The 15,488-nt window shown below is 40.7% G+C and overlaps 1 protein-coding gene across 1 annotated transcript in view; it reads left to right on the top strand.

The window, feature by feature from the left end:
* LOC126251973 (cilia- and flagella-associated protein 251-like) overlaps positions 1-13,296 on the top strand; it is a 65,487-nt gene extending 52,191 nt beyond the window's left edge. Inside the window, exon 3 of the mRNA XM_049952779.1 lies at positions 13,181-13,296. Within this exon, the coding sequence (XP_049808736.1) occupies positions 13,181-13,216 (36 nt within the window). The 3' untranslated portion in view covers positions 13,217-13,296. The remainder of the gene's footprint in view (positions 1-13,180) is intronic.
* The last annotated feature ends 2,192 nt before the right edge of the window (positions 13,297-15,488 follow it).

Genomic DNA, 15,488 nt, shown 5'->3' with positions numbered 1-15,488 from the left:
CATCCTTCTGAATCTGCTTAGTGTATGCATCTCTTGGTCTCCCCCTACGATTTTTACCCTCCACGCTGCCCTCCAATACTAAATTGGTGATCCCTTGATGCCTCAGAACATGTCCTACCAACCGATCCCTTCTTCTGGTCAAGTTGTGCCACAAACTCCTCTTCTCCCCAATCCTATTCAGTACCTCCTCATTAGTTATGTGATCTACCCATCTAATCTTCAGCATTCTTCTGTAGCACCACATTTCGAAAGCTTCTATTCTCTTCTTGTCCAAACTATTTATCGTCCATGTTTCACTTCCATACATGGCTACACTCCATACAAATACTTTCAGAAAAGACTTCCTCACACTTAAATCTATACTCGATGTTAACAAATTTCTCTTCTTCAGAAACGCTTTCCTTGCCATTGCCAGTCTACATTTTATATCCTCTCTACTTCGACCATCATCAGTTATTTTGCTCCCCAAATAGCAAAACTCCTTTACTACTTTAAGTGTCTCATTTCCTAATCTAATACCCTCAACATCACCCGACTTAATTCGACTACATTCCATTATCCTCGTTTTGCTTTTGTTGATGTTCATCTTATATCCTCCCTTCAAGACACCATCCATTCCGTCCAACTGCTCTTCCAAGTCCTTTGCTGTCTCTGACAGAATTACAATGTCATCGGCGAACCTCAAAGTTTTTATTTCTTCTCCATGGATTTTAATACCTACTCCGAATTTTTCTTTTGTTTCCTTTACTGCTTGCTCAATATACAGATTGAATAACATCGGGGAGAGGCTACAGCCCTGTCTTACGCCCTTCCCAACCACTGCTTCCCTTTCATGTCCCTCGACTCTTATAACTGCCATCTGGTTTCTGTACAAATTGTAAATAGCCTTTCGCTCCCTGTATTTTACCCCTGCCACCTTTAGAATTTGAAAGAGAGTATTCCAGTCAACATTGTCAAAAGCTTTCTCTAAGTCTACAAATGCTAGTCGCAAACGCAGTCGCCGTCCAATTGTCCTTCGTTTCTTCGTGGACGTTATGGCGCCTCCTGTCGCGCCAGGAGCAGAACATTCGGTGACGCGGCCTTTTGCCTTGCTCGGTCCATGCGGTCACGCCACGGCTCATCACTGGAGTGTACACCCTCCGGGATCGGTGACCGAGCCGTGCCGCCAGTGCAATGCACCCGTATAGACGAACATCAGCGAAGATTGTTATGTGACATTTATTGTAGCTGTAGGAAAAATAAATGTGTCCAGTCTCGAAACCGCTCTAGTCGTTTATTGCTAGAAAGCCTCTCCCTTGAGCATAGTGCGTGGGCGCGGCGATAAAGCCGGTTCACTGCACATGAGTAACTGTAAGTGGAGATACAACACGTTCCCGCTTCAAGTACATTACCAAGCACCTATGATCTCTTGTAAGTCAACTGCTACAGCAGGGTACAGCCATACAGCAGCTGGGGGAGTGGATCCACCCACATCTTTCAGTTCCCTTCCTAGAGTTCTCATCACACACTCCAACGAATAAGTAACTTCCTGTCTAGCATTCACATCCAATCCCAAAACACTGATTTGCGTACTAAATATGCTGTTCAGTACCTTCTTCACATCACACGTCATATTATCTTCTTATATCTAAAAACAAAGAAGATGTGACTTACCAAACGAAAGTGCTGGCAGGTTGATAGACACACAAACAAACACAAACATACACACAAAATTCAAGGTTTTGCAACCAATGGTTGCTTCATCAGGAAAGAGGGAAGGAGAGGGAAAGACGAAAGGATGTGGGTTTTAAGGGAGAGTGTAAGGAGTCATTCCAGTCCCTGGAGCAGAAAGACTTACCTTAGGAGGAAAGGAGGGCAGGTATACACTTGCATACACACACATATCCATCCGCACATACACAGACACAAGCAGACATTTGTAAAGGCAAAGAGTTTGGGCAGAGATGTCAGTCGAGGCGGAAGTACAAAGGCAAAGATGTTGTTGAATGACAGGTGAGGTATGAGCGGCGGCAACTTGAAATTAGCGGAGGTTGAGGCCTGGCGATTAACGAGAAGAGAGGATATACTAAAGGGCAAATTCCCATCTCTGGAGTTCTGACAGGTTGGTGTTAGTGGGAAGTATCCAGATAACCCGGACGGTGTAACACTGTGCCAAGATGTGCTGGCTGTGCACCAAGGCATGTTTAGCCACAGGGTGATCCTCATCACCAACAAACACTGTCTGCCTGTGTCCATTCATGCGAATGGACAGTTTGTTGCTGGTCATTCCCACATAGAAAGCTTCACCATGTAGGCAGGTCAGTTGGTAAATCACGTGGGTGCTTTCACACGTGGCTCTGCCTTTGATCGTGTACAACTTCAGGGTTACAGGACTGGGGTAGGTGGTGGTGGGAGGGTGCATGGGACAGGTTTTACACCGGGGGCGGTTGCAAGGGTAGGAGCCAGAGGGTAGGGGAGATGGTTTGGGGATTTCATAGGGATGAACTAACAGGTTACGAAGGTTAGGTGGATGGCGGAAAGACACTCTTGATGGAGTGGGGAGGATTTCATGAAGGATGGATCTCATTTCAGGGCAGGATTTGAGGAAGTCGTATCCCTGCTGGAGAGCCACATTCAGAGTCTGATCCAGTCCCGGAAAGTATCCTATCACAAGTGGGGCACTTTTGGGGTTCTTCTGTGGGAGGTTCTGGGTTTGAGGGGATGAGGAAGTGGCTCTGGTTATTTGCTTCTGTACCAGGTCGGGAGGGTAGTTGCGGGATGCGAAAGCTGTTTTCAGGTTGTTGGTGTAATGGTTCAGGGATTCCGGACTGGAGCAGATTCGTTTGCCACGAAGACCTAGGCTGTAGGGGAGGGACCGTTTGATGTGGAATGGGTGGCAGCTGTCATAATGGAGGTACTGTTGTTTGTTGGTGGGTTTGATGTGGATGGACGTGTGAAGCTGGCCATTGGACAGGTGGAGGTTACAACCCTGTCTCACTCCTTTCCCAACCACTGCTTCCCTTTCATGCCCCTCGACTCTTATAACTGTCATCTGGTTTCTGTACAAATTGTAAATAGCCTTTCGCTCCTTGTGTTTTACCCCTGCCACCTTAAGAATTTGAAAGAGAGTATTCCTGTTAACATTGTCAAAAGCTTTCTCTAGGTCTACAAATTCTAGAAACGTAGGTTTGCCTTTTCTTAATCTTTCTTCTAAGATAAATCGTAAGGTTAGTATTGCCTCACGTGTTCCAACATTTCTACGGAATCCAAACTGATCTTCCACGAGGTCCGCTTCTACCAGTTTTTCCATTCGTCTGTAAAGAATTCGCGTTAGTATTTTGCAGCTGTGACTTATTAAACTGATAGTTCGGTAATTTTCACATCTGTCAACACCTGCTTTCTTTGGGATTGGAATTATTATATTCTTCTTGAAGTCTGTGGGTATTTCGCCTGTCTCATACATCTTGCTCACCAGATGGTAGAGTTTTGTCATGACTGGCTCTCCCAAGGCCATCAGTAGTTCTAATGGAATGTTGTCTACTCCCGGGGCCTTGTTTCGATTCAGGTCTTTCAGTGCTCTGTCAAACTCTTCACGCAGTATCTTATCTCTCATTTCGTCTTCATCTACATCCTCTTCCATTTCCATAATATTGTCCTCAAGTACATCGCCCTTGTATAAACCCTCTTAGAACTGGGTTGCCATCTGAGCTCTTGATATTCATACAAGTGGTTCTCTTCTCTCCAAAGGTCTGTAGACAGTATCTATCTTACCCCAAGTGAGACAAGCCTCTACATCCTTACATTTGTCCTCTAGCCATCCCTGCTTAGCCATTTTGCACTTCCTGTCGATCTCATTTTTGAGACGTTTCTATTCCTTTTTGCCTGCTTCATTTACTGCATTTTTATATTTTCTCCTTTCATCAATTAAATTCAATATTTCTTCTGTTACCCAAGGATTTCTATTAGCCCTCATCTTTTTACCTACTTGATCCTCTGCTGCCTTCACTACTTCATCCCTCAGAGCTACCCATTCTTCTTCTACTGTATTTCTTTCCCCCATTCCTGTCAATTGTTACCTTATGGTCTCCCTGAAACTCTCTACAACCTCTGTTCTTTCAGTTTATCCAGGTCCCATCTCCTTAAATTCCCACCTTTTTGCAGTTTCTTCAGTTTGAATCTGCAGTTCATAACCAATAGATTGTGGTCAGAATCCACATCTGCCCCTGGAAATGTCTTACAATTTAAAACCTGGTTCCTAAATCTCTGTCTTACCATTATATAATCTATTTGATACCTTTTAGTATCTCCAGGATTCTTCCAGGTATACAACCTTCTTTTATGATTCTTGAACCAAGTGTTAGCTATGATTAGGTTATGCTCTGTGCAAAATTCTACAAGGCGGCTTCCTCTTTCATTTCTTCCCCCCAATCCATATTCACCTACTATGTTTCCTTCTCTCCCTTTTCCTACTGATGAATTCCAGTCACCCATGACTATCAAAATTTTCGTCTCCCTTCACTACGCGAATAATTTCTTTTATCTCATCATACATTTCATCAATTTCTTCATCATCTGCGGAGCTAGTTGGCATATAAACTTGTACTACTGTAGTAGGCATGGGCTTTGTGTCTATCTTGGCCACAATAATGCGTTCACTATGCTGTTTGTAGTAGCTAACCCGCACTCCTATTTTTTTATTCATTATTAAACCTACTCCTGCATTACCGCTATTTGATTTTATATTTATAACCCTGTAATCACCTGACCAAAAGTCTTGTTCCTCCTGCCACCGAACTTCACTAATTCCCGCTATATCTAACTTTAACCTATCCATTTCCGTTTTTAAATTTTCTAACCTACCTGCCCGATTAAGGGATCTGACATTCCACACTCCGATCCGTAGAATGCCAGTTTTCTTTCTCCTGATAACGACGTCCTCTTGAGTAGTCCCCTCCCGGAGATCCGAATGGGGGACTATTTTACCTCCGGAATATTTTACCCAAGAGGACGCCATCATCATTTAATCATACAGTAAAGCTGCATGTCCTCTGGAAAAATTACAGCTGTAGTTTCCCCTTGCTTTCAGCCGTTCGCAGTACCAGCACAGCAAGGCCGTTTTGGTTAATGTTACAAGGCCAGATCAGTCAATCATCCAGACTGTTGCCCCTGCAACTACTGAAAAGAGTGCTGCCCCTGTTCAGGAACCACATGTTTGTCTGGCCTCTCAACAGTACCCCTCCGTTGTGGTTGCACCTACGGTACGGCCATCTGTATCGCTGAGGCACGCAAGCCTCCCCACCAACGGCAAGGTCCATGGTTTATGGGGGAAGCTAATCTAATAAGTAACTTCTATATCATCCACTGTGAAAATGGCTAGTCCTCCATAGTGTCCATCAGGTCAACAATAATAATCAAACAAAGATAAATTTCATTAAGTGTTGTATTCACCAAATAAGTTTGGTGCACAACATAAAAGTAACAGGAAGTGAACCCCATAATGTAGAAATGTATTTGCTTTGTTTACGTGGCATGCTTGCACACTTGCAGCTAGATTCATCACAAGGCCATAAGTAAAAACTGACAATCCTTTATTAAAAACATATACAAGATAAATTACCCACTTTTACCTTTATGATAAACTGGTCTAGCCTAACTCTGTGTCCAGTGGCAAACTAATCTAATAGCTGTTCAGTTAGGTCTGCTGTAAACAGTTTATACATCACACTCATATAAAGATAAACACTTTGTACTCAGTGTTCACTGTCTAATGATCACATGTTGATAGCTGCTGTGCTATAGCAGCAGCTGTAGATAGCTGTTCAGCAACGGCAACTGGGGCAATTCCTGATCTAAGGCAACTGCGACAACTAACCGAGCAAAGTTGTACAGCCACCTTTTATCTGTGAATGGCAGCAGAATGATACATTTGCAAACAGTTAAGTGGACACAGCAAGCAGTCCCCGGTGGCAGTGTGAGATATAACAACTAAGTACTCCCCATCTGTTATGTCATCAGCTGCCAATAATCAAAGATTTATTTTTCAAGTTTGTTGTATGTCTGATACAGTTGTTTATGTAGCATATGATAGGTTTATAAAATCTGCAAGTCAGTTATCAGACAAAGCTTAATTTAAATCTATAATCCAGTTTGTTTCCCTCATTGTACTTATTCCATTGATACCATTACTTTGACCATAGATTATATTAATCAAAAGGTATAGTTAACTGGAGCTGATACTACAGTTGGATAAGTCAAAGAAACCTTTGAGCTAGTTCACAGAATCAATGTAATGACCAACGCCATTTTAAACTGAGCATGCTGAGTTTCCAGTAATGTATTTTAAATTAAAATTATTAAGACTTTCTTGGCCACTTGTTGACAAATTGCCTGTTGGCCTCTGTCTTGGGTTCTTCAGCCAACATTTGTTTGGATGATTTTTTGGACATTTCGCCAGCATGAGTGGCTGGCATTGTCAAATCTTCACCTTCCATTGCTGATGGTGGACTGCAATCAGACTCATGGCTGCAGATGATATGTACCTGGCAAATGTCCAAGGGCTTTTCTGTGGTCATTTCTGGTGCAGTTCTCCTCTTGCTACCTGCAGTGATCATTCACTGCATCACAGGAATCCAGGATCTGTTCACTTTGAGGCTTTCTTCTTTCTTGTTGAACCTATTCTCATGTTTGTGTATTTCTACAGCTTCTCTGAACAAGCAGGTGTGATAGCTCTCCTCTACAGCCAGAACTTATGTGTTGGCAAATTTTACTATGTGGTTAGCTGCAGCCAGTTTCTCCATCTGCCTCAACCTGCAATGCCACTTACGCTCTGTAATCCAGTCATTCTGACATAAATTTTTCCACGTGTGCATGGTATGCAGCATATTCCCAAAATTGCAAGTGGGTCCCTTTTTTTCTCCTGTGCTGATCTAAGACACTCTTTGTTCTTCTTTGTCTGTTTGTAAATAGTTTTTATGCTATGTTTGGGTAATACATGGCTGATTCTGTCTGTCACATTTCTTTTTCCGATGTGTCATTTTTTTAAGTTGTTGACTTTGTTACACTTCTTATATAACTGTTGGGGTGCCCATAACTCTTCAGAATGGTTTTCAGATGTTGCATCTTACAACTGAGGTGCTGTGGCTCACATATTCATCTTGCTTGCATCACAGACATATTAATCATGCCTCTTCTCTGGCTCAGGTGGTGATTAGACAGCTTCTGCAGGTATTGCTCCATGTGTGCCAGGTTCTGATACACACTGTGTCCCAGGTTTTCACCGTCCCTTGTGACCAGCACATCCCAGACGAGTAGCTGTTTGTTCTTTTCTACTTCCACAGTAAATTTTATGAAGTGTTTTAGGAAGTCAACTGAGCTGTTCCTCACCATGTCTCCACACAATGAACACAATGAAGACATCATCAATGTATCTGTACCAAACAATAGGTTTACAAGGTGCCAAGTCCAGTGCCTATGTCTCAAAATGTTCCATGAAGAAGTTGGCCACCACTGAACTAAGAGGACTACACATGGTGATGCCTTCCAGTTGTTTGTAGAAGCTGCCATTCCACGTGAAACAGCTCATGATGAGACATGCATGATAGAGCTTGGTGATGTCTTGTTGCAAAATGGAATCAATATGCTCCAGAGAGTCACCTAGTGGCATTTTGGTAAACAAATAAGAAATAACATCAAAGGAGACCAGGATGTTGTTTGGTGCCAGTTTTAGTTTCTTCAGCTTCTCAGTGAAATGTCCTGAGCAATTTCAGTATGTGTCAGTCTTCTCCACATATGGCTGGAGCAGAGAGGCCAAGTGTTTTGCCAGTTTATGTGTTGGTAGGCCAGGAGCTCTAACAATCATTCTTAATAGAACATTATTCTTATGGATCTTTGGCAATCCACACAGCCAAATTGGTAGGGTTTCTGTGTTGCACAAGTTCCTCTGCACATCTTCCAAGAGAGAAGATGCCTTGATTAACTGATTCATATTCCATTTAATCCACTGCATCAGATCTCTGCTTATTTTTCAGTATGTCATTGTATCTAATAGGACCCGGATATTTTTCCCATAATCTTCAGTCTTCATTATGATGGCATTATTTCCCTTATTAGCAGGCAGTATCAGTATACTCTTGTCAGCATTAAGACTCTTGATAGCTTGTACCTCTTCTTTCTTCAGGTTGCAAGCTGGTGGTTTTGCTCAGTGCAGTATGCTGGTTGTTTCCATGCATATTTCCTCAGCTCTTCATGAGGAAGTGTCCAAATGGCCATTTTGCAATTAGCAGGGATGTGCTTCACAGATTAGTTCTTGAGATGACAGTGAAATTTCCTCCTTTTTGAAGGACAAACTGTTCCTCTTTGGTCAATTGTCATTCAGTAAGGTTGACCATTGTGTGTGACATGTCTGGAATCACCTTATTGGTCTGCATCCAGCATCTTGCAAACTCTTTCTACTGTTACTCAGTGCAGCATTTGAGTTTGTTCTGGATGCTCCTGTGAGTGATGCTGTTGATCATGTTCCTGTTATCTCAATGCATTCTACTGTTTGGTAAATAGAAAATGTCCAAAAGTTCCTCATCTGTTCTTGCCAAGTACCTCCGTGTTGCATGGGTCTGCTCATGAAGAAAAGCTTTGGCAGTGGTAAATTTGTGGTTACATTTCAAAAACTTAGGTGTAGCTCCTTCATCCCGGCACCATGACAGAAAGGCAAGAGAGGACATCAGTTGCACTTTTTTCTGCCATTGTTGGTCAAGGCATCAATACAATCTGCAAAATTTACCATGGAAGTAGAAAACGAGAAACAACTGCCCTTTCTAGAAGTGATGGTCACAAGGGATGTTGGAAACCTGGGGCACACCATGTATCAGAAACCAAAACACATGGACTGATATCTGCACAAACTGTCTGATCACCACCCGAACCAGAAAAGAGGCACGATTAATATGCGCATAATGCAAGCAAGATGAATATGGGAGCTGCAGCACCTCAGATGCAAGATGCAACATCTGGAAAGCATTCTGAGGAGCAATGGGTTTCCATCAGTTATATAAGAAGTGTAACAGAGTCAAACACTCGACAAAGTGACACATCAGAAAAAGAAATGTCAGGTACGGTCTTTCTGCCATACATTCCCAGAGCAATGGCAGAATCAGCCAGATACTGTGCATACAGGGCATAAAGACTATTTATAAACAGGCAAAGAAGATCAAAGAGCATCTCAGATCAGCAATGTAGAGAAGGGGCCTACTTACAATGTCGGGAATATATTGAATACCATGCGCATGCAGAAAAGTTTATGCTCGAATGACTGGATGATCAATCAACAACAGGATCACAGAACATAAGTGGCACTGCAGGTTGGAGCAGTTGCAGAAATCGGCTGTGGCAGAGCGCACACTGTGTGAGGCCAACCTCATCGTAAAATTCACTGATACAGAAATTATAACTGTAGAGAAGAGCTATCACATCCACTAATTCAGAGAAGCTATAGAAATACGTAAACATGAGAATAGGTTCAACAAGAAAACAGAAGGCCTCAAGGTGAATGGATCTTGGATTCCCATGTGGCAGTGAATGACCGTTGCAGGTAGAAAGAGGAGAACTGCACTGGAAATGGCCACGGAGAAGCCCTTGGACATTGGCATGCCACGTACATATAATATGCGGCTGTGAGCTCAACTCCAGTCCATCACCAGCATTGGAGGTTGAAACTTTGACAATGCCAGCCACTTCTGCTGGTGAACTGCCAGAAAAATGATCAAACAAGCATCGGCCTAAGAATCCACAACAGAAGCCAACAGGCAGTTTGTATTTTAAATTACCTTAAACTAATTATATTCTGAAATAATTAATCTTGAAGTTCTGAGCTACTACCAGTTTTCATTTCAGATTCTGCGTTACCCAGTATTAAATGCTTTCCTTTGACTACTTTTGTTACCTTAATTTTTCTGGACAATATGACATAAAGCACATATTAATTAACTGACTAAATAATAATTTCATGTAATTTACCATCATATTCAGTATGGTGTTCATACTTGTAAACAATGGGAATCACATGGCAAAAGCAAAATAGTATCATAGACATATATTTTTCTAAATTTGTAACCAGTAACTTTTTTGGAAGCCAAATTTTAACTGCAAGCAGTTCATTCAAAACAGCCAATTCAACTTAGCTGAATTTCAGGGTATGATGTAGTTTACAAAATAATGGTTTGTTCTTATGCCAGCATTTACAAGACCATTTGAGCCACAGAGTCTGCAGCCAGAAATCATAGAAGAAACATTTATGTCAGTCGGTATAGAAAGTTCAATGCAGTTGATCCAGTAGGGGCAACAGTTCAAAAAATGTACCATATTCGAGTCAGATCTCATGTGCTGTTATGTGTCATTTATTAACTCAGTGACAATATCTCATAATTAATTTTCTTTGTGAATCTTCCTTCAACTTTACTGACCATGATTAACTTCGAGAATGGTATACTCCTACGATAACAGTCCTATGCAGCAGACAGTGTTAACTAGTGTGAACATAGTTTCACCATGCAAACTCATTTCTTTATGGTATTTTTTGCTCTACTTGAAAAACAGTGTGTTATCCTGATGAAGTTATTCTGCCACCCAACCAACAAAGTGTTGTTGTGTTGATTGTCCTTTTGCCACACTAAACAACTGCTAAATGTTTCACTGAGGATACCTCTACTACACTATCACTGAATAGACTGAACTTTAAGTAAGTGTTGTATGTAATGTTCCTTTACCTGCATTTGGAGGAGAACTGTGAAACCTGACTGGTCATCGACTATTAATATTTCAACACATGGTAGGACAAGTGTCTAATATCTGATATGAGTAGTAATGTTATGGTGGCTCCAGGCCACTTTTGACACACTTTTAACCTCCAAGATAATCACATATTCATGAGGGTCATGCATGACATCATTAAGGATCTCGAACTCATATCATTGCTCTTTCCTGTGACTAATCATCATCCTTATCAGTGGGAAACCATGTCACTTTTTCCTCCTCCCCACCTTATCTTTAACCAACTGGTGAAAATTTTCAAAATGGTGGAAATGGTTCGGTTGTGTTAATATAAAATTAAAAACCCTCTCCCCTCTATACCTCCAGCCAGTCATAGTGCAGTACTGAAAATCCAAGATGTAGAAATAGACCAATTGTGTTACTGATAAAAAAATAAAATGAAGTAAAAAAGAACACCTCCTCCCTTGCCTTTCTCCCATGCCCTCACCTCCTTATCTCCAGGCAATCATAGCACAGTATTGTGGGACATCCAAACCTGTTCTGCAACTATTCATGGTAAACATATCTGCCAACATTGTGAAGTACTTTTTGACCAAAGTCTTGCATGATAGATGTTGCTATACATTAACACAGTTTCAGGGTCTTAGCCCCATCATTAGGTGTATCCGAAATCTGAAGTAAAACAACAGTTGTAAACTACTCATTAAGCAATTAAGAAATTTTTGAAAAATTAAAGATTGACATTTAGAAACTGAAAAACAGATATAATGATTGAACAGTAGCCTACCTAGCAGTAGTATGGCCTTATGCCCATGCCCTAACAACTAATAAGCAAACATCTGCCACAGGTGGACCATCAAATAACATCTCAAATTGTGGCTGCAGTGAACTCCAACTTTCAGTTGCAGACTGGGAAAATTCCTCTTGTCCCAAAACATTAGGTGGAAATCATGTGCTAAACTAAAGTTAAACTTAATAACTACACTGCAAACTAAGCAAACACACCTGCATTCAAGGCCAACACTTGCCAAACACTGATACAGTGCACCTGTGTTGACCATGTGGCTACAGCAAGTGGACTGAGCAGTAATGCTACAAGCCAATGTAGTAGGTTACAACTGTTGTTTTACTTCAGATTTCAGATACACCTGATGATGGGGCTAAGACCTCAATATTGTGGTAGTGTTTAGCGACTTGTTATTTAAGACTTTGGTCAATAAAGTGTTTTACAACTGTGGTGGATTTGTTTAGTATGAAGCAGTATTAAAATCCAAGATGACACAAATAGACTAATTGTGTGCTTTATATCACATTCCTCTCCTATTTCCAACCAATCAGAGCATAATATTAAAATGATGTGCCAGATATGAAGTAAAAATTATGTAACCGTCACTTGAAAGTCAAAGATATTCATTATATCCTCAAAAATCAAAGATATTCATTGTTAGCAGCATAAAAAATGATGTCACATTACATTATTCACATGCCCATACACATACCTCTGACAGAACATGAATGTGATGTCAGTACCACTCCCTCTAGAGAGTCACTATTCCCCCTCTGGGTCGCCACCATTCCCCCTTTGGGTGGCTGCCATGAGGAAGTGCAAGAGCAGATGCAGTTGTGGATCCACCAGCAGTTGACCACACTCTATGAAACAGGAATTGATTGTCTCATGGCCCAGTGGGCTAAATGTCTTAATGGGGGTGTTCGTTAGCTTTAAATGGAACCATTTCATGATCCTACTGTGAGGAGATTTGTGTTTAATGTCCAGCCGACAACAATGTCATTAGAGACTGAGCACAAGTTTGGATCAGAGAAGTATGGGGAAGGAAATTGGCTGGGCTCTTTCAAAGGCACCATCTTGGCATTTGCCTGATGGAATGTAGGGAAATCATGAAAAACCTAAATCAGGATGGTTGAAAGTGAGTTTGAACTTTCGTCCTTCCAAATGTGAGTCCAGTGTGGCAACAACTGCATCACCTCACTGGGTATGGTCTTGCTGTGGTGTGTGTCTGGTTTTCATTTGACTGCCCCTCGTAATGTAACAACCACTCGTTATTCCAAATTTCTATGGATTTTAGGCAAACAATGCTTAAATGTACAATGCCCCCTGAAATGGAATCATTTACTTACCAATTGTCAGATATTCTGCAGGGGTATATACTTTTGTGTATTTTCTTTTACTATAATGATAAGAAATTCATAAAACAACAGGCAATTACCTCATAATCATGCGCTTAAAATGTAAATACTGAGTGACCTCACTATTTGTCATTATTGTTGCATTAAAGATATTATTGTTGCATTAAATAATTGACTTACACTGTATTTTCTTGAAATTTCCAGTATCTTATCTTTACATTAACAATATAACATAGCACATTTGTACCCAGAGCCTTGCATTGCACTACATTTTCCTGCCCGAACCTGGTTACAGCTGAGTGCTCCGTCCTGTTGCCTGCATCACGGGTAGTCGAGCTGAACTGTACTGGCAAAGGAGTGTGCAACCTGCAATGTGCTGTTGAGGCCCGAGCCTCGTCGGGTACCTGGCTGAGCTCAGGTGTCAACAAGGCTCAGTACAACCAGGAAACAGGCAGTTCTGAGAAAGAGGGATTGACAGACAACACACATGAGGAATTGTTTGCTGAATCGTCTGCACTCCTTTGAGAATGGTGAAGAATTGATTTGCTAGGAACAGGGTGTTCTTGATGCTTTTCAAAGAAAAATAATGCGTAGTGTAAAAAATGTTGGATGTAACACAAAAAAGTACTGACTGTAACATGGAAGTAATTGAATTCAAAGCAAATGGTTTAATAGCCCTAATGCTTTTATAATGCTTTACATTTCACCTGTACCACATCAAAAGTGCTGATGAAGCTTTTGCTTAATGGCTAGAATATGCAATATTAAAGTATCTTACACTTTTCTGTAAATCTACAAGTTTTCATTATGGAACTGACTGGCTCAACCCTTCCTCAGAATTTGTTGAGGAGGATCTACCTGCTTTTCATGTGATATAACTTTGAAATCAGGAACAACAGAAGGTAGACAGTTTCAAATTACTTTTGCTGTGAAGTTTGTTTATGGATTTATTTTTTATATACATGTAAGAAGGAAATACCTTTTGCACATATATATGGACAAGGAAGGTAATAGACTTGTTACCACTTTATTTGATAGCATTGGAAACTCTGTCTTTAAGCTTGACAAGAAACTTATTGGTGATAAAGATTTATTTTCTGTAACTTAGTCACTGGGAGTTTCGAGTAGCTGCTCATTTCAATTTATACTTCATTTGGATTCCAAAATTATTGTCTTTTTCCAAGTGATTGCGTTCAGTTGTTATTACTATACACAGCAGGGAAATAGCATTTGAAATTTCCCACATCCCTTCAAATGTTCCTTAATTTTATTCTTGACATCTTCGTCTGAAGTGAGATAAATTTCTACTAGGAAATCATGAAGGGTGTTGAAGTGCTCAATTTTATTGGAATTTAGAGAGATTTCCCAAACTGAAAGGCTTTTAATAAACAATTCGTATGGTCTTGCACATATACAGGTTTGTGTTTGGTTCGTGAAGTAATAAATTTCAGCTGTTGATTTTCTATCACATTTTCTGTTAAATAAGCTACAGTCAGAAGTCAGACTTTACCTATGGAAAAGTATACCTGTTGAGAAAAAGATAAACATCATACAATATGAGAACAATTCTGCTGTGATATAACAATCTTACATCTGTCTTAGTCCATAAAAACTTTTAAGTACTTAGGTTCGTATTACAAAAATTCGTTAATTAATAAAATTAACTATTTTCACTGCATTATAAGGTAAATAGGTTTTTCACATGCACCTAAAATAAGTTGATTTATAATTTGAAGCAATGGTGGAGATTTAAGTAACCATCTTGTTGCTGATGTTACAGCTGTTAGTTATTTTAATATAAGACCAGAGGTGAAGTACCGTGTCGGTGAATACTGTAAGAAGTAAACAACTGCCTCAAAATGGGCCACAGAGATTTCGTTTTGTGCCCACAACTGTGTGATGCCTGGCAGGCACACGATTTGACGAGCAGTCAAGCCGCACAAGTGCCTGGGTGGACTGGGTTCTGGCAGGGCACTGCACTGACTGGTGGGCCCTGGTGTGGCATGACCAGCTGACAGGGCAACCTGAGTTGGGGCTCACCAAGCAATCAAGGCTAAGGTCCTTGGCGGGCCACACAGGCGGCTCAGTGCTGCTTTTCACATCTGTGTTCTTGTTCACCTTAGCTCCAAGTAAATGTGTGATAATAATATCTGAATAAGTATCATATTCACTTTTTTCAACTGTATCATGTTCAGACTCAGAGAAACATCTCACAAATTCATCATCATTGCTGTTACAAAGTAATTCCACAAGAATTATCCTGCACTTTTCATGAAGAAAAAAAGAAAAACATGTCACCTTCCTTACGACTAACAGAAGATAATATTAATACATAAAAAATAATATATTTGTAAATAATTCTGTTTACTTATGCTATATGGTAAGACAGAGACTCAGGAACCAAGTTTTAAATTGTAAGACATTTCCAGGGGCAGATGTGGATTCTGACCACAATCTATTGGTTATGAACTGTAGATTAAAACTGAAGAAACTGCAAAAAGGTGGGAATTTAAGGAGATGGGACCTGGATAAACTGACTAAACCAGAGGTTGTACAGAGTTTCAGGTAGAGCATAATGGAACAATTGACAGTAATGGGGGAAA

The sequence above is a fragment of the Schistocerca nitens genome, chromosome 1 (assembly GCF_023898315.1).
Source record: "Schistocerca nitens isolate TAMUIC-IGC-003100 chromosome 1, iqSchNite1.1, whole genome shotgun sequence".
Lineage (NCBI taxonomy): Eukaryota > Metazoa > Arthropoda > Insecta > Orthoptera > Acrididae > Schistocerca > Schistocerca nitens.
This window is presented reverse-complemented; position numbering and strand designations above follow the sequence as displayed.